This window comes from Malaclemys terrapin, chromosome 2 (assembly GCF_027887155.1).
Source record: "Malaclemys terrapin pileata isolate rMalTer1 chromosome 2, rMalTer1.hap1, whole genome shotgun sequence".
NCBI lineage: Eukaryota > Metazoa > Chordata > Testudines > Emydidae > Malaclemys > Malaclemys terrapin.
The window spans coordinates 227838442-227858408 of NC_071506.1; the positions used below are offsets into that span (position 1 = coordinate 227838442).

General features: G+C 43.9%; 1 protein-coding gene across 1 annotated transcript in view; it reads right to left on the minus strand.

Moving 5' to 3' along the window:
* The window catches only part of IL6 (interleukin 6), a 49042-nt gene extending 29278 nt beyond the window's left edge, over window positions 1–19764 (minus strand). Inside the window, exon 1 of the mRNA XM_054017633.1 lies at window positions 19751–19764. Coding sequence (XP_053873608.1) covers window positions 19751–19764 — 14 coding nt within the window. The remainder of the gene's footprint in view (window positions 1–19750) is intronic.
* Between the last annotated feature and the right edge of the window lie 203 nt (window positions 19765–19967).

Here is a 19967-nt window from a genome sequence, read left to right on the forward strand (position 1 = left end):
GCGCATACTTCTAACACTTCCTGTAACAGCTGCCAGTGGAGAACGCAGCTTCTCCAAGCTGAAGTTAATAAAAAAAGAGCTACGCTCCACAGTGACACAGGAGAGGCTGGTCGGCCTTGGAACCATCTCAATGGAGCATGAAGTGGCCCAGACTGTGGACCTTCAGGAAGCAGTTCAAATCTTTGCAACCAAGAAGGCACGGAAAACACCACTTTGATTATTCAAACAGATAAAAATGCCAATGTTTACTATGCAGACAAGAAAAGTTACATTTGCTGTTCAGGCGTTTGAAAGGTAAGTGTTACTTAACATTTTTGAACAAGGCATTTTCAGTTGTTAGTTCTCTTTTATTGGGGTAGGTAGCAGAGCAGTACCATGAGAGGAGTAGAACAGGAAGAAGGCAGAATTGAGGCCTTTCAAAGTTTTGGCCCAAGCGAGTGGGCATGGGGGCGTCATTTGAGGTCCCCGCCTCAGGTGCCAAAATGTTGTGGGCTGGCCCTGTATAGAGCAGTAATAACCAACAACAATGGATTAAATTCAGCCCTGGTAAAATGGGGTACAACTCCATTGCATCAAGCAGAGGCACTATCTGAGTGAGCTTTAGCTATTAAAAGCATAATTTTGGTAGATAATATTTTGCAGGCTGTGGATATCTGTTGAGGGTTTGTGTTATAGAATTTTGGGGGAGAAATATTGTTTAAAAACAGCTGATATACATAACTGAAAAACAGTTTATTTGCATGATGTTTTTATTGTTGTTTACATGAATCCAATGCCGTCATGATGTTATGATTGCAGAGGAGTTACTGGGGCTCTTGTCATTGCCATTGTACAATTGGCCTCCGAATGTTGCTTATGAATCATTAAATTGATTATCACCTCTCTGAGGCTGTGATGTGAGACTTATCTTTTTGTCTGTCTTCTCCATGACAGTAAATGCCTGGTACAGCCTTGCTATTCCCCTTGGGAAGTGGCTTCTTGGTTGGTTATCTCTGGCTCCAAGGAAGGTCTCACATTAGAGCTTTATAAATGTGTCCGGTGTAATAACATGGTGATAATAGGTTCTGCGGGAAGTTATATTGGTAGCTGTCATGCTTCATTCTTGGTTACTACTGAATCAAGGCCACAACATGGGTTTAGATTGCCTTATAGAAGGGTGGTCTTGTGAACAGAGCACTGGTTTTGGAGTTGAGATCTGGGTTCAGTTCTGGATTCAAACTCAGACTTCGTGTATAAACTTGGGCATGTCACCTAATCTACCTTGTTCTTCAATTCCTCAGCTGTAAAATGAGACTAATATTTCCCTGCCTCCCAAGGGTGCTGATTCATTAATGATCATGAGGCACTCAGATACCTTGGTAATAACGGCAATATAAATACCTAGATAGACTTAGAGTATGTCTACACTACAGACTGTACAGCGGCACAGCTGCGCTCCTGTAAGGTATCCTGTGTAGCTACTCTATACTGATGGGAGAGAGCTCGCCTATCGACATAATTAAAGAACCCCCAATGAGAGCGACAGTAACTGTGTTGGCAGGTGTCTCCCGCCAACATAGCGCTATCCACACCGGTGCTTTTGTCAGTGAAACTTAGGTTGGTTGGGGTGTGTTTTTTTCACACCCCTGACTGACAAAAGTTTTACCTACAAAAGTACTAGCGTAGACATCGCCTATGTTTCAGAGGATGCTTATAATCAGATTCAAACAGAGCTCCTGACAACTTGCTTTTGGCAAAGGCAAGGGCATTTACCTTGGTATCTTGGGCAAATTCCAACTTGATAATTATGTTCCACCTACTTATCTCTCCTACATACAAAATTCTTTTTCACTTCCTTTCATGTAGCTGGAATGACCCCATTTTCATGGCAAGTGCTGCAATCCTTGTATATGAACTTTGATGAATTAGAAAGCACTTTGAGCTTCTCAGAAAGGTGCTGGAAAAGTCCAGAATATTCTTGTTGTTTTTCATTGCCTTAAAACGATTAGCATATTATATGATGTTATGTATTTGTAGGCTGAAAAACATTTAAAAATAAAGACTTTTCATTACTTTAGGGAGGTGCAAATGGAAGAATGGTGACAAAATGCAGAGAATGTTTAAAAGTTTCTGAGCTGGTTTTAAAAGTATATGTTAAACTAGGGGAAAACCCCTTGTCTACTATATATATATATATATATATATATATATATATATATATATATATATATATTCAGTTATGATGTGTAGTGGGAATATACTGAGATCTCCCTAACTTGGTATGCAGCTCAAAAGCCTCAGGCATCACACCTTGCTGCTGTTACTTAACAGCTGGTCCTTGTTATTTTATGAGGGCACAAACCTTGGGAATTCCACACTCTAAAGTTGTTTATCTGGTATCATGTCAGCTCTGCTTGTCAGGACTTAGAAAGAATCATTGTGTGAGGTGATTATTTTTTTAAAATGTATCTGGCAGCAAAGCCTGTTTTGTGTATTTCCTTTAAGAGTAAGACATGTTGAAAAATATGAAACAATAACAAAGGCTTTATTGATAACTACATACACTTCTGTGGGAGGCTAAATGATGCTTTTGTTTCTTGCTCCATAAAATGCAAGATCTCATGGGAAATTTTTCCAGTGTGAAATTTCACCATATTTTATAAAATGTAAAATTTTCCAAAAGCTTTTTAACTATACAATTTAAAAAGAGGATATCTTCAATAGTTTTTCATAATGTAGTAGGCAGGTAATGTGGAGGGCAGTTACTGTCTCAATTTCCCCTTGCTTGTTTGTTGTAGCCTTCTGTTATTTTCTGCCTTATACTAATCTGTAAGCTCTTTAGGACAGGGTCCATCCAGGGCCGGCTCTACCATTTTTGCTGCCCCAAACAAACAAACAAACAAACAATGCTTGGACCTTGGACTGCTGCCACCTGAACTGCCGAAGCAGAAAAACAAACAAACAAAAACCCGCTCAGACTCTGCCGCCCCAAGAATGGATGGAATGCTGCCCCTTAGCATGTGCCGTCCTAGGCACGTGCTTGCTCCACTCGTGCCTGGAGCCAGCTCTGGGTCCATCTTTTTATCATCTGTTTGCACAGTGCCCTGATTTGTGGTTGTGGTTCAGAGGGCAATACAAATAATAAGTAAATAAATAAAGTCAGTATTTTGGTGCTCTAAAAGAGATAACCTTTCAGCTGATCTCAAACTCAAATTTTGCTCTTGCAGGAATGCATCTGCAAAATTGCATGTACACTTGAAAGTGGGCATGCAAATTGAGTAATTAGTAGCCCATTTGCCACCGTAATAGGCACCTTAACAACAACTGAGATAGAAAAGATAGAATGACTTGATTTGCATGTGTAAAAGCCCACTGGTACAGAGAGGACCTGAGTCTTCATTCTGACAAGTTTTTACATTGGTGCGACTCCACTGACTCCGATGGAATCACTCCTGACCTTACCCCTGTGTAACTGAAAGGAGAATCAAGCCCAGAGTTTTGCAGGCACAAAAAATGGTCAGTGCTGGTTTGCAAGCTGAGCCCACAACTGAAAATTTGACCCTAATTTGAAAATTTGACACGGCTGCAGGGTCCTCTAAAAAAACCTAAAACTTTTATTAGAATGAACCATAATTTCTGGAAATTAGACCTTTAAAAATGGGCTTTAGCACATAGATGGATGATATCGCAAGAACTGTCTCCATTCTCTCACTTGCTGGGATTCATTGCAGAATCCTGAGCCTCTAATTGTTAAGGGAGAAAAAAAATTGCTTTTTCTGGCATCACATGTTATAGCAGCCTTACTAAGAAACAGACCAGATTGTTTTGATATGTGTGTGTGGGAGGAAATCGTTCTTCAGATTCTCTAGAATTGCTACTGTCTTAACCATCCCGTAAAACTGATTTCATACTTCTTTTTCCCATTATGTGTTTATCGGGCAAATCTGTGGGTGTTTTTAATACGTTTTGTTGGAAATATATAATGAGAATGAATATTCTGTAAACACAAGAGTGAAAGACCAGTGGCAGGTGTAGGCAGTAACGGATTTACCATGGAGCTACTGGTGCCATGGAGCCAGGCACACACTCCAGGGGGGCCCCGACCAGGCCCACTCTTCTCCGCCCCCTGCTCTCTCCTGCGGGGGGCAGAAGCTTGGTGCTCCTGGCAGTAAGGCTCCTGCTGCAGTGGGGCAGCCAAGCTCCCCCTCCCCTGCCTCTTCTCACAGCTTGCTCCCTTCCCGCAGCAGCTGGGGCTTCCCTGTTAAGCAGGCCCATCAAACCCTCACCCTGACAAGCCCCACCTCCCCTGTATCTGTACCACCCCGATGAGCCCCAACCACCTACCCTCCCCACTGAGCCCCACCCACCTACATCCCCACCCAAATGAACCCTCTAGATAAATCTCTGTATTAAGCATCTTCACATAACTTTCATATGACTTTGTATTATGCCTCTCTATATAACCTTGTATTAAGCCTATCCATATATAACCTCTAACTTTCATATGGCTTTGTATTATGCCTCTTCATATAACCCTGTATTAAGCTGTTTTCATACAACTTTGTATCAAGTCCTTTGATATAGGAACTTTGTATCAGATCCCTATGCGGAAAAACTTATGGAAAACTTTGTGTTAAGCCTTGGTATAATGTTATAGCCCCCAAGGATAGTTAAAGTAGAAGAAAAATGTCTTTTTGCTCGGAGTAGAATAAGATTCCCCCTCCCCACACTCCCTTAATCAATTGGCATGTTAAATGAATGAGGTGTGAATGAGCAAGGGGTGGAAGGCAAGCACCTCCAGACAGCTAGTTGGAGAGGGGATAGAAGCCAGACCCAAGGACAATCAAACTTATCAAGTAGGCTCACTAAAGAAGGGCAGACATATTGACGGCCTCTGGCAGAGTGGTGTGGTTTAGAATCAAGCACCTTCTTTTGGAAACACCCTCTTTGAACAGTATTCGAACAACACCCAAAAGGAAGCAGCACAAAGGACCAATGGACACAGATTTTGAATCTGGTATAGATTTGCATGAGAGGGAAGCTGCTATAAATGTGAGGTGTCTTGCAGAGGACCCTGGGTCTTGTCAACATCAGAGCATTGATCCAGATTGGCAGAAGCCCGGCTCCACCCCTCCCCTATCTAACTCACCTGGCCAGTGAAGTTAAGGGGAGCAACTAGTTGGTAACAACAATAACAAGATGGAGTGTGTTTGTGTGTGTGTATGTGAGTGCATGAGTGTAATATAGATCATATGCATATAATACAGTGTTGATTGATGCATGTATTACCAATGAATGTGGTGTTTGCCTTATTCCCCCTGAAAAGATCCTGTGCAGTACTTTAAGTACAACAACCCCACCTCCCCTGCACCCAGACTCCCCCCGGCCGCTGAGCTCCAACCACGTTCACTTGGTCCCCCCTGCAGACTCCCATTGCCCCTGCACCTGCATCCAGATCCCCCACTGAGCTGCCTGTCCCCAGACTTCCCCCCACAGAACCCTCTTACCCCCATCTGGATCCCCCCACACTGTCTCTCTGCACTTGGATCCTGCTGCTGGGCTGAGCCTCCCTGCCCACACCTAGTGTGTGCCTGGCACAAAAGGGGCAGGGCCCCAGGGTGTTTCTGGGGCAGGCATGGCCCTTGTGCTGTGTCAGGGTCAGGTTCAGTCTCACTGCCAAGTCCCTGTCCCAGGGGGATGGGGGAGGCTGCAGGGTATTCTCCCACCTCCATGCAGCCAGTGGCCTGTGCTCCCCACTGCCATGGTGGAGCTTCCACATTTATTTATTATAAACAAAAAATCAGAATTTTAAAATATTATGCACAGAAGTTGATGCAGAATTCCCTCAGGAATATGGGGCACTGTACAGCTGTGATGGTGGGACTGTGAGGGGGGTGCTGGACAGTAGGGGATCTATGGGTGGGGGAGCTGGGCAGGGGGTATGCTGTGCAGGGTGCTGTGCAGTTGTGGTGGGAGGTAAGTGGGAGGGGTCTCTAGGCAGGGGGTGCTGGGCATAGGGATCTGTGGGGGAAGTCTCTGGGTGAGGGGGCACTGGCATAAGGGCAGGGCACTGGGCAGGGCGCAGTGTGGAAGGGGCACTGGCAGCACAGGGCTGGGCGGGCCAATGTGCGTCTAGCAGTCTGGGGTTTGTAAACAGTGCCCTTGTGCTGGGCTAAGTGGGGCCACTCCTCCTGCGCTGCGTCTCATTGCTCCCAATTGGCCCCTCACTCTGCAGACTGCCCCCCATCACATGCCCTATTTCCCCAATGGGGGCCCACAAATATGTTTGGGGCCGGGCCCACAAAAAGTTAATCCGGCCCTGGGTGTAGGGGAAGTTGATATAAAACAGGGATAATGTACTGTAAAACTAATGTAATGAGTTGATTCTTCTCCAATTGTAGTCAGTGGCAAAACTCCTACTGACTTCAGAATGAACCTCACGTGGTATAGGGAGGAGGTCCAAAGGGAAAAAATTGGAATAATCCCACTCTCCTCCCACACTCACCACAGTTTATTAAATCTCTACTTAACTTGAACTATTTATCATCATGCCTATACAAAAATTTCTAAACAAGCAGTAATGCAACAAATCTTAATACATGTAACTAACTATTCATAAACATACAATTATTTTGGCTACTGTATAATAAAATCAGTCCAATTATGTCATAAAAGGATAAACTACAGATCTCAAATGATATATTAAATCTCCTTGAAGAGTTCTTGCTCCCCATTACCACTGGTCAGCTGAGCTAATGCAAGAGTGCCACTGTCTGATCCTTCATCTCATCCTTGAATTAGTAGAGATTCATTGCCAATTTGGCTCTTAATGTTATTTCTAAACAAGCTATAGTGTTCTTGCAGATGAATATAAATGATTATGTGGAACTGAAAGATTTAAACACCATGACCACTGCCAGTTCTTATTAATATTTATCAAACAGATTCAGTTTCCTATGAACTAAGGATCTATGCTGTATACTGCAATGCAAGTAGAAAACCAGTAAAAGCTGGCACTACATGTTTCTGTTAGTACTGGTGCTGAGAGTCTCAGACTCCATTCACTTCCCCCATCCACCCAGTCCTATACATGAATCTTTATTTTGGTGACACTTTTGGTAAGTTTTGTGTCTTGCCATAAAGCTGCTGGGGTAAAATGGCAAGCTGGAAGTATAGACAAGTGAACTAGAAAAATAAATATGCCAAAAAGACAGGGACAGTTTCACAACTGGAGAGGGCTTGAACCAATCTGTGGAGCTAAACATCCCTGAAACTTGAAAGTTTGGATCCAGATAGGAGCCCTTGCCTAGAAGAGCTCACGATTTAAATTAAGGCATAAGCTTACATAGGTGCTGGAACTAGAGGTGCTGGGGATGCTGCCACACCACCTGGCATGAAGTGGTTTCTGTTATCTCCAGGGTTTACAGTTTGGTTCAATGGCTCTCAGCCACCCCACTATACAAATTGTTCCAGCGCCCCTGTAAGGTTAAGCAATGGCCATGATCCAAAGCCCATTGAATTCAATAGAAAGACTCCCCTTGGCTTCAGTGGGCTCTGGGTCAGGTCCATGGGAAAGAAAGAGGGAGGGAGGATAAGGACAATACTAAGAAGAACATGCGGTTACCATATAGTTATGCCCAGAGCCAATCTACGTATCAAGTCAGATAGGGTTTTTTTAACCTATAGGAAACATCTTCAAAAGTACCTAAGTGTCTTAGACTCCTAACTCACTTTAAAATAGAATTTAGACTCCTAAGTCACCTAGGTGCTTTTGAAAATTTTACTAATCGATAAATGTGACTATCTACCTGGCCATGATCACTTTTCACCTCGTCACTTCTCTCCTGTAGTCCTTCAAGACAATAGCTCACTAGAAGGCAAACTCTGTCCCACTAGCAGACGTCATGGCCTCCTTCTGCTTACCAGAGGATTAGCCTGACTTGACAATTCTTTCTTTCAAAGAAGAATGTGCGTATCCAAAGTGGGGCTCCAGGAGGAGATAGCTAGTAGTTCACCAATGATATTTACACTTTTATCAAGGCCCTGGAAAAAAAAAACATAAAATCATCACTGATAAAGTTTGCAGGTGACACACAAACTGTGGGGGTGGGGAGTGGGGAAAAGGCAGAGGGGAAGCTGGTAAATAATGAAAGGGACCCATCACTGATTCAGAGTAATCTAAATTGCTTGGTAAACTGGGCACAAGCAAACAATGTGTGTTTTTAATACGGCTAGATGAAAATGTATACAGCTAGGAACAAAGAAGGTAGTCCAGTGAGTCTCAAAGCCAGTCCGCCGCTTGTTCAGGGAAAGCCCCTGACAGGCCTGGCCGGGCTGGTTTTTTTACCTGCCGCATCTGCAGGTTTGGCTGATCGCAGCTCCCACTGTCCGCGGTTCACCGCTCCAGGCCAATGGGGGCTGTGGGAAGTGGTGCAGGCCGAGGGATGTGCTGGCTGCCCTTCCCGCAGACCCCATTGGCCTGGAGTGGCGAACCGCGGCCAGTGGGAGCCGTGATTGGCCAAACCTGTAGACGCGGCAGGTAAACAAACCAGCCCGGCCCGCCAGGGGCTTTCCCTGAACAAGCAGGGGACCGGCTTTGAGACCCAGCGCCGTATTATTGCCTAGGCCGACAAGGCCTAGGCCTAGGGTGGCAAATTTGCAGGGGCGGAAGCTCCCCTCCACACCCTGCCCCCCTGCTCCAGCTCACCTCCGCCTCCTCTGCAAGGGCGCTGCCGCGTCCTGTTTCTCTCCCCTCCCAGCGCTTGCACCGCGAAACAGCTGTTTCGCGGGGCAGGGAGGGAGGGGGAGGAGGGGGAACGCCACGTGTGGGGGAAAAGGTGGGGGCGGGGATTTGGGGAAGGGATCCAATAGGGGAAGGGAGGGGGTGGAGTTCGGGCTGGGACTTTGGGGAGGGGGTTGGAATGGGGGCGGGAAAACGGCGGAGTTGGGGCGGGGCCAGGGCGGCAATTATTTCCTGGCCTAGTGGCGGCAAAATTATTAATCCGCCACTGTTGAGAACCACTGATGTAGTCCATACTTACAGGACGGTGGTCTCTATCCTGGGAAGCAGTGACTCTGGAAAAGATTTGGGGATCATGGTGGATAATCAGCTGAACATGAGCTCCCTGTGTGATGCTGTGCCAAAAGAGCTAATGTGATCCTGGGCTGCATAACCAGGGCAATCTCAAGTAGGAACCACACAACATAAACACTGACCCAGGAACCTATCCTCGCAACAAAGCCCGATGCCAACTCTGCCCACATATCTAGTCAAGTGACACCATCATAGGACCTAATCACATCAGCCACGCCATCAGGGGCTCGTTCACCTGCACATCTACCAATGTGATATATGCCATCATGTGCCAGCGATGCCCCTCTGCCATATACATTGGCCAAACCGGACAGTCTCTACGCAAAAGAATAAATGGACACAAATCTGACATCAGGAATCATAACATTCAAAAACCATTGGGAGAACACTTCAACCTCTCTAACCACTCAGTGACAGATTGAAGGTGGCAATTTTGCAACAAAAAAACTTCAAAAACAGACTCCAAAGAGAGACTGCTGAACTTGAATTAATATGCAAATTAGATACAATTAACTTAGGTTTAAACATAGACTGGGAATGGTTGGGTCATTACACTAATTGAATCTATTTCCCCATGGTAAGTTATCCTCACACCTTCTAGGGGTCATTTCGATTATCACTTCAAAAGTTTTTTTTCTCCTGCTGATGGTAGCTCATCTCAATTGATTGGCCTCTTACAGTTGGTATGGCTACTTCCACCTTTTCATGTTCTCTGTATGTATAAATATCTTCTTTCTGTGTGTTCCATTCTATACATCCGATGAAGTGGGCTGTAGCCCACGAAAGCTTATGCTCAAATAAATTTGTTAGTCTCAAAGGTGCCACAAGTACTCCTGTTCTTTTTATGGATACAGAGTAACATGGCTGCTACTCTGAAACAACTCAAGACACTGAGGTTTCTTTCAGTATTTTTCGTTTGATTTCTCCAGCTCCTATCAAAATATAATGATAAGTTTTAGCTTTTGTTAGTCCCGTAGTTCTGCAAATACTTTTGCTTGGGCTTAACTTTAAGTGTGTGAGCTGAGCATTGACCTCCTGGGGACTACTTGTGTGTAAAGATGAAGTGCACATGAAAGTGCAGGACTGGAGCTCTGTTACAACCAGGCTTTTTCCGGGAGCTGCATGTCTGAAACCCATGCATTTCTCAGCTGTCATTAGCAAAAAGAACCTTCCTGCCATGCAATGAGCAGACAACAAGGACTTAGCTATTAATTCCAAGAGGCAGAATTTTGCAGAATATGTCAGGAATATGTTAAATGCTTCCTGAAAGTAACTTCAACCTCCCCAAAAGCCTGAACCCAAGAGCATCTCCACAGAGTGTGAGGCAAAGAAGTAATCTCCTTGTGCCACTTGAGATAGTAATACTGTGGCTTAAGCGATAATGCTTAGCATAAGAAATCATTTGTGATGCACAAAAAAATTAGTCTATCTGATCCTATTACATCTTACCATTACATACATATTGCTTATGGCCTGTGTCCATTCCTCTCAACTAACTTCTAAACAGGGTTAGCCCACAACATTTTGGCACCTGTGGCGGGGAACTCAAATGACGCCCCCATGCCCCCTCACTTGGGCCAAAACTTTGAAAGGCCTCAATTCTGCCTTCTTCCTGTTCTACTCCTCTCATGGTACTGCTCTGCTACTTACCACAGTAAAGGAGAACTAACAACTTAAAATGCCTTGTTCAAAAATTGTAAGTAACACTTAACTTTCAAATGCCTGAACAGCAAATGTAACTTTTCTTGTCTGCATAGTAAACACCGGCATTTTTATCTGTTTGAATAATCAAAGTGGTGCTTTCCGTGCCTTCTTGGTTGCAAAGGTTTGAACTGCTTCCTGAAGGTCCACAGTCTGGGCCACTTCATGCTCTATTGAGATGGTTGCAAGGCTGACCAGCCTCTCTTGTATCATTGTGGAGCGTAGCTGTGTTTTTATTAACTTCAGCTTGGAGAAGCTGCGTTCTCCACTGGCAACTGTTACAGGAAGTGTTAGAAGTATGCGCAGAGCAACAAAAGCATTTGGAAAGAGGGTGGTCATCTTATTTGTGCACATATATTCTAGAACAGCCTTTGGAGTTGATCCTGCTGAAATGTATCTTGAAAGGGCTTTCAGTTCATTCGCATCAATATCGTGCATGTCATCATGTGTCAACACTGTCTCTAGTGCCCTGCATTGCTGGTGTAGGTCTTCGTCAGGTACAGTGAGGAGTTTGGAAATATCGTACAGCATCCTAAATATACTGCTGCGTTCCTTGAGCTCCATGAAACGTTCTTCAACTGACTGTATTGTACAATCTAGCACCTGGTTCAAGAATTCAACTTTGAATTGTTGTGTGGAGTCTCTTATGGGATTATCCCGTGCCTTGTAATCAAAATGTCGTCTTCTTCGGTGACTCTTGTATTCTTGAATGGGTGGGAAAATAGCTTCAGTGTGAAGTTCCTCTGCGAACTTCTGTGCACTCTTCAGAATGTTTTGAAATCCCTCATCTGACCAGTAAGGCTGTAGGTATGACTTTGCTTTGTCCAGTTGTTCCATTGCTCCAGATATATCAAGGTCAACACCTTGGAGTCCTAGCTTACAACGATTATTTCAAACAGTATGTCATGCCACAACACTAAGCCACACAGAAATTTGAAGTTATGTATGTTTCTGGTGATTCCATTTCTCTCTGCCCCTGTTCTCCCAGGAACAGTTCCTGTCATAGCATTATCCTCCATAATGGCAACCATGGCATCATCTATCTTCCCAATTTGATGTTTGATAGGCTTTATCGCCTCCACTCAAGTTTTCCCATCATGTGGCACTCAGTGGTTTCAGTGTCAGAGAGGATGTTCCCAGATGTTGCTTCAAAATTTGCCATCGATGAGTTGATGCAGAGAAAAATACACAGATGCTTTGAATTACATTAAAAAATTCAGCAGCTTCAGTAGAAGCTGATGCTGCATCACTGACCACCAAGTTCAATGAATGAGAACTGCATGGGACAAAAAAAGCTGGAGGGTTTAACTCTCGGATCCATGTCTGCACTTCTCTGTTCTTTCCTCTCATGTTGGCACCATTATCGTAGCCCTGACTTCTCATGTCACCTATCACAATTCCCATATCTTCCAGCTTTTTAAGAAGCACATTTGTCACACCTGCTCCTGTAGTATCATCAATGTCAATAAATTCTAGAAAATGCTCTCTGACAGTCACCATTGCAGGGACATTTTCACTAGGTTCTGTTGTTACAAAACGCACCATTAAAGTCATTTGTTCCATGTGGCTGATGTCAGGTGTGCAGTCCAGAACAACAGAGTAATATCTTGCTGACTTCAGATCTGCCACAATCTTCTGTTTGACTTTTGTTGCCAGTAACTATATGATTCTAATTTTGAATTGTTTTTCCAAGGTAGTGGTGTGTGTACATTTCTTGGGTGGTGACTCTTCTTAGATGCTCCTGGAGTACAGCATCAAACTCAGCCATCAGCTCCACAATTTTAAGGAAGTTTCCATTGCTTGGCATATTCAGCTGATTTGAAGTGCCACATAGTGCTAGGTTTTGGGTAGCAAACATTCTCACAATGGCAATGAGCCTTTTCAGAACATTTTGCCAGTAAAGAGACTCTGATGCAATCTTCTCTTGATGCTGATCATCTATAGTGGTCTTTCACCTTAGTCTCTTTTCAAGCTCTTTCCATGTATGGAATGTTCTCTGGTGATTTGCTGCGTTCTCATGGCATGCCAGATTTCTAGCCAGATTTTTCCAGTCCTTTGTTCCTGTAGAACCCAATGTGGCTGGAACATTAGACTGGAAGAGTTTGTAACAAAAACAGTAGGTAGCATTCTGGATTTTTGAGTACATAAGCCATGGCCTCTCCACTTTGTCGCCATTGGGGATTTCACGTCAGTAATGTATTGGATGGAAACTTCTATTTTCATTGTCTTTGGGGAACATGAAGTTTTTCACTTGCTATGGCCCATGCAGTACAAGGAAGTCCCTCAGGCTACTGCTCAAGTGGGTCCACAGTCCTGGATCATCTAGACTTAAGGAACTAAACTCAGCAGCAGCCATTTCTTGCACCTCCACCACACTCTTCTCTGATCTACACTTTTCTTCAGGAATGTGCATGGTTACATCCATTTGAGATGGAGCTATGGATGCTGCAGTAGCTGCCAGGTCACCTGCACTCTGACTAACTGGAAGATCAGGCATCTCCTCACCACTCACATCCTCACTGGGGCCAGAAGGCTCACCGTGAACATTTGAGTCTATGTATCTCAGGAGAGCTCCTTCCTGCTTAGATAGAAAAGCTTCCTTTGCTTTCTTTCTTTTTCTGAATGCTGCCCCAGAGGGGTGTTTTCTTCTTTCACTCATGACTGTTCTGTGCCAGCTATAGTGGCTCTCAACACTCAATTGAAGGGGACAAATAAGCTGGCTGATAGCAGGTCCTGAGTGAGGGAAGATATCAGCGTCTTAAGGATTTAACTGGCTTCTACTACTTCAGTTGACTGCCTGTTATGTCTCTTGTGCCCTCCTTCCTCCAGCGCAGCACTCCACTATCTCTGTGCTTCTAGAGCAGAGAGAATACATATGCACCAGCAGCAGACATAATTTTCTGCACTCTGGGTCCTAGTGGTAGAGTGTAGAACATTGTGGTGCCCCCCCACAGTCTGGCAGCTCAGGCGGCCGCCTCAGTTCGCCTCATGGTAATGCCAGCCATGCTTCTAATTCTCTGTTCCTCTGTCTTTTGTTTGTTGCATCTGATCTGACCAATGGTGGGGTTGAATCCCTCTTAAACAATTAATTGTAAGTAGGTATCCGTTTCTTTTATTGAATACCATTGATTTCACAATGCATTTTTAAGGCTAGTATATTTTATTCCAGAGCTGGAGTAGAGGGTTAGACTTCTTTTAAAAGGTGGCTTCATGAGAGATTTTGTAGGTGAAAGAGCTGTTTGTAGATCCTTTCTGGTGTGTAGATTTTTTTTACTGAATAAATTTTGCATTACCTGGAAATGTACAGTATGTGCTTCTCTCGTCACCTGCATACAGAAGGGTTAAGAAATGGTTGTTAAGATAAAGTCCTATCCATGTTACAGACCAATTTTGAGTCTACTCATTTCATGTCTGGTTTAACTTGCCAGGCAGAAATTTCAAATTTCCTACTAAGGTAGATAATTATGGTAATTTAGAGTATGTCTTTAACATAAAACATGGGAATACTATTCAAAATGGTATTTGGAACTTATAAAATGGGACTTACTAAATGTTAATGGAACTAAATCCCTGTATACCAGAGTGAAAATGTATCTGTAAAACTAATATTACACAGGGACTGATTACAGAGGGACAGACTCACTAACGTCAGTGAGATCTTTGCCATTGATTTCAATAGTATCAGGACTGGGATAAAACAGTTCATCATCTCTTAGCCTTTTTCCATAGTTTAAAACTGCTTTCGCTACTGGTTCCATAAAAGCAGTGACGATAACAATTTGCCTGGAAAACTCAGTACATGGGCTAATGCAATTGGGATAGACAAACATCTCCCAGGAGGGCAAGAGATTTCAAGGGAAATTTAAACCTCGGCTACTGTTGGCCAATCCATCATCTGCATTCCCACACTAACTGATTTTTTAAGTACAAATTCCATAGATGAAACTGCAAAGCTATTGCAACATCGAAGACGGAATCACTGACTCTCATTTCTCCTAAATTTTAAGCATATAGTGCTGAATGGCACATTTCTTACTGTCTCATCACATTCCCTTTGCTGTTTTTCTGCCTCCACTCCCTGATGATCAGCAGCTAGTAGATCTGTAAATCCCTAAAGAGTTCATTGCTAATATCTGCCTGACCAAGTTAGAGCTGACCAATAAGGGCCTAGGCACCCCTGAGTTTAGCTCATTTGTAAGTGTCTTGATCAAATACTTACATCTGAAGAAGTGAGGTTTTTACCCACGAAAGCTTATGCCCAAATAAATCTGTTAGTCTTTAAGGTGCCACCAGACTCCTTGTTGTTTTTGTAGATACAGACTAACACGGCTACCCCCTGATATTTATAAATGTTTTGTTACTGTTTGGATATAGCAAATTGCTTATGATTTAGGCCCCACCCCATTCAGAGCAATTGAACAAATACTATGCGGCCTCTGGATTTAATAAAGGAATTTATGGTTAAATTAGTGTCTGTGGTAATACCCTTCATAAATAATAATAGTTCCAACATCCTGGTGACAGCGGTAGGAAAAAACACTAATTTCAGTTGTTCTAAACCCCCAGAGTGAACGGGTAGCAATCTATCCTCTGGGGCAGAGCACCACAGAGGTCTATTGAATGCCACTGAAATTTTAAAGAGTGAGGCCTGTGAGTGGCCATGGACAAAAACAGTAATTGTAGCTAAAGAATGAGTGCGAAAAAGCACAAAGGTAAACTCAGAGCTGCCAAAATCAGCTGATAAATGCATCATGGTGGAAGATAAGTGATTTAAGGCAAGAGAGGGAGGAGTTTGGAGGGAATTAAACAGTTCAGGGTGTGGAAATGTTAAAGAGTGAAAGCGTTAAAGAAGAGATTGCTTGGTTTGATAATAAAACCCAGTTATGGCAGCACAACTCGGTGTAGTCATGAAACCCTTAGTAATAAAACAAGTTATGCAAAGTGGAAGTTAGGTGGTGACCAGTACCACCGGAGTCGATGCATAGGCGGGGCACGGGAGTCAAGTGTCGGACCCCCTGATTTCTGCTTGGCCTGCAATGAGGCAGGGAGAGGGGATCTGTCTTCTCTCACCGTGCCTGCCTCCTGGCACTCTCGGCCCTTGGAAGCCATCCTGGGCCGGGAGCGGAAGGGGCGGGACCAGCCACTTCTTATGCTGGGTACTTGGTCGCTGCTCTGTGCCTGAGAGAGAGCCCGGCTGGGAAGGCAGCAGCAGGCCACCTCTTGCCCAGGCCCAGCTGCTGCAGAGCTTGGGCTTTATGCTGCTTTGCATATAGTTAAAGATCAGCATGAAACATTAAGACGTAGAAGATCTGTTTACCCTCCAGCTGGTCTACATTTTTGTAAAAGCAGTAATCTACGTCAAAGTGAGCTAAGCAGAGCAATCAGCATCGTAAATTAAAATTTCCCGTTCTTTGCTATAGATGGACACTTTTAAAAAAAAATGCAGAACAGCTGTAGGCTAAATAAATTACCTAACGTTTCATTCTTCATGTTATTCTTTATGTATATAAAATTCAGTTGAAGTATTGCAATATGGCCCTCGTTTGGCAATCAAGTGGTTATATACTAGTAAATTGTGTTTATTTATCTGTTTAAAGTTCATTTTTAAATGATACATTGGAATAGAGACTGCATAAACATTAACTGGTAGCTGCTTCTGGGAATGTAAGTTTGGTTTAAGTCTACAGTGAAAAGAAAACTATAATTTTAGTCCTTGATCCTACAAACATTTACTTAAGTTTTTACACATGTGTAAGTGTGCAGGATTGGGGTCTTATTTTGAAACTTTATTATTGTTTAATTAGAAATATGTAAATTTACAATATTTTGAAGTACTAAAGGAATGGCGTCATTTTGGCTTGGCTGCTGACACAGTTTAGGACAGCAAGAAGTTCTTTTCATCAGATGAAAGTATGAGAGAGGCTAGAGATTTTCACAGCTTTTCAAAAAATTAATTATAATTTTCTAAATTTAACCTTGGTTTCAGATGAATTAAATGGAGCTATTTTCTATATCTTCTTAGAGTCATTAAAGGTCAAAAAGGAAGCAAATATACATGACTCCTCCACATACCTCATCCTACAATCGTTACCTAGGCAAAAATTTTCATTGCCTTTGTTTGGATTCAGTAAGAAAAAATGTACAGACACTCCTGTATCTTGACAAGGCAGGACAGTTCAAGTGGATTAGTGGAATGTTCTCCTTACTACTTCTCCAAAATGGAATGGCATGTACTCCTTACCCCTTCTCCCCAAGATGGCAGTAAGTGTACAAGGGCCTGGGGGTCTTATCGTGAAGTCAAGGCAGGCTACTACATCCTCTTGAGATTGTAGAGCACAATTTAGAGTTCAAGGGGGAACTAAGCTATTATTCTCCACTGCTTCTGCATGGGTGCACTATCAGAAAGAGATTCTTCACAGCAGGGCTGCCCAGAGGGGGGGGCAAGTGGGGCAATTTTCCCCAGGCCCCGCGAGCCCTGGCCCAGCCACAGTCTGGGTCTTCGGCGGCATTTCGGCGGCGGGGGGCCCTTCAGTTGCTCCGGGTCTTCAGTGGCATTTCGGCGGTGGGTCCTTCAGAGCTGGCGAAGACGTGGAGCGACTGCAGGGCCCCCCGCCACCGAAATACCACTGAAGACCCGGACCGCCACCGGGTGAGTACAAGCGCCACTGCTCCTCTGCTTTGCCCCAGGCCTCCTGAATCCTCTGGGCGGCCCTGCTTCACAGTCTTTCCTCCACTCACTATCGCCCCCACACTAGATCAACCAAATTTTATCTTGTGTATTCCACCATTCATCCAGGATCTGAAATCATAATCAAATAATCCCATTGGTTTACTCATTCTAGACCGCTGTTGGCTTTGTAGTATGTATCCTGTAATGAGGCTATAATAGTAGTCTTGCCAACCCCAAACATTTAAAACTCATGAGTCAGGCCCCAAAAATTGAGAAACTCAGAAAAATAAATGTTGTCTTCTTTTTATTTGCCATCTGTGTTTTCAGCTTCTAGGGCAGACTCAGTTCATGTTTTCAGGCTTTCCTCCATAGCCACAGAGGCTAGAAAGGTACTTTTAATTTTTAAAAGTAAAGCTGAGATTTTCACAAAAATCACTTGACTCCAGAAGCCTGGGGCTTTAAGAAACCCCCCCTCTTTCTCAAGATTTGTGATTAAAATCACAATAGCTGGCAACACTGTACAAGTTGCCATAATTCTAGGAACAGTTTGTACTGAATATTTGTTAAAAACAACAAGGAGTCAGGTGGCACTTTAAAGACTAACAGATTTATTTGGGCATAAGCTTTCGTGGGTAAAAAACCTCACTTCTTCAGATGCATGGAGTGAATGCATCTGAAGAAGTGAGGTTTTTTACCCACCAGATGCATGGAGTGAATGCATCGAAGAAGTGAGGTTTTTTACCCACAAAAGCTTATGCCCAAATAAATCTGTTAGTCTTTAAGGTGCCACCGGACTCCTCGTTGTTTTTGTGGATACAGACTAACACGGCTACCCCCTGATACTTGAATATTTATTGACATTCTCAAAATTAATTACATGAGACGATAAATGTTACATAACAAAGTTTTCTATATTTTTTTCAATCACAAAATGCAGGGCAATTCATCACCACAACTAAAGTAGGCACTGGGAGTAGAGAGGAGTCTGGGATAGGAGGACAGGAACCATGAGCAGGTGGGGAGACAGGGCCCAGGAGTAAGATAAACAGGAGGGTCCCTAGTAGCAGCCAGCCAGAGAGTCCTTTATTTGCTCAGACAACTTCCTGCATTGCTTCCTGGTTTAGATAGAGCTCCTCAGCCAGTGGGTGGTAATGGATATGAAACCAGGGATTTCCCTACACCCCCCCCCCCCGAATTTCCCCAACACCGCCCTCCCCAGTTTTGTGAACTAGTTACATGCAGTGTTGCCAATTTAGTGATTGTTTGGATTGAAATTGAAACATTAATACACACTTTAAAAGCCTATAAAATGTATGATAAAATACGTGTATCTGAAAAAATACAATAGATTTGAAAAGTTTGAACATAGACTAGCTTCCTTATACAGCTGTTGTTTTTTGTGACAATGTCAGTTCATTTATTTCGGTGACGTTGGCCAACCTAATAATTTCAAATTATGATTTGTAAGCAAAGTCTAAATGAGCTCTCCCTGACAGCTAGTGATGAGCTGAGAGCTGGGGGAAAGGCTTCAGGACCAGATTGTATTTACATGCACACCTAATCTACCTAGGTATCCAGCACACAGAGCTGTGTTGCCCAAGTGATAGATTTTGGCTGGGGTTCGGATACAAATCACTTGAATGCGGGGTGAGGGGAAGGGGGGATGAAATGTTGTTATTCTTATTGTATGAGTAAAGGGCAGTAGAACTGTACTTAGCCTGTGCTGATTGAGGGCATCAAGAGAGAGGGTGGGGACAGGTGTTTAGCTTGATGGCCTGCCTGAGTCACAAGTACTATTTGACCTGCCCCTCTCCACTGTTTAAAGACAGAGCTGATTAGGCTCCATAGATAGTCTTTTGTTTTGTTAAGTGACCACTGCAGCTGAAATCACTGATAATCAGGTCTAAGTGCTTAGACCTGCTGTGGGACAGTGTTTCTGTGGAAGAAATGGCCCAGCCTGCACTAGCAGCAAGGTTCCCGCACTGAGAACTCAGCTGAAATCACTGAGAGCTGAGTAGAACCTCAAGAGACCAACTCGCAGAGGTCACAGTGGCAGGTGGGAGCAGAAGGTGATTGCACAGGGACATTGGCAACAGAGCGATGGAGTGAACGGTGGCACAATGAACAACAGTGGCCAGAGCGAACAGTGAGCAGCTGGAGGAACAAGCAAGGTGCCTTCTTGCCCCCCACCCTGGGAGGTGAACTCATGTGAAAGCACCTCTGAACTCTGAGGGCTGGTCTACACTAGGGGGGAATCGATCTAAGATACGCAACTTCAGCTACTGAAGTATCTTAGTTCGACTTACCTGGCCGTCCGCATGGCAGCAAGTTGACCGCCGTGGCTCCCCCGTCGACTCCGCTTACTCCTCCTTCTGAGGTGGAGTACGGGCGTCGCTTCGGGGATCGATTTATCATGAGACACGATAAATCGATCCCCGATAAATCGATTACTACCCACCGATCCAGCGGGTAGTGTAGACATGGCCTGAGTCTCCCCTGACCAAGGACAACACCGGTGAGTGT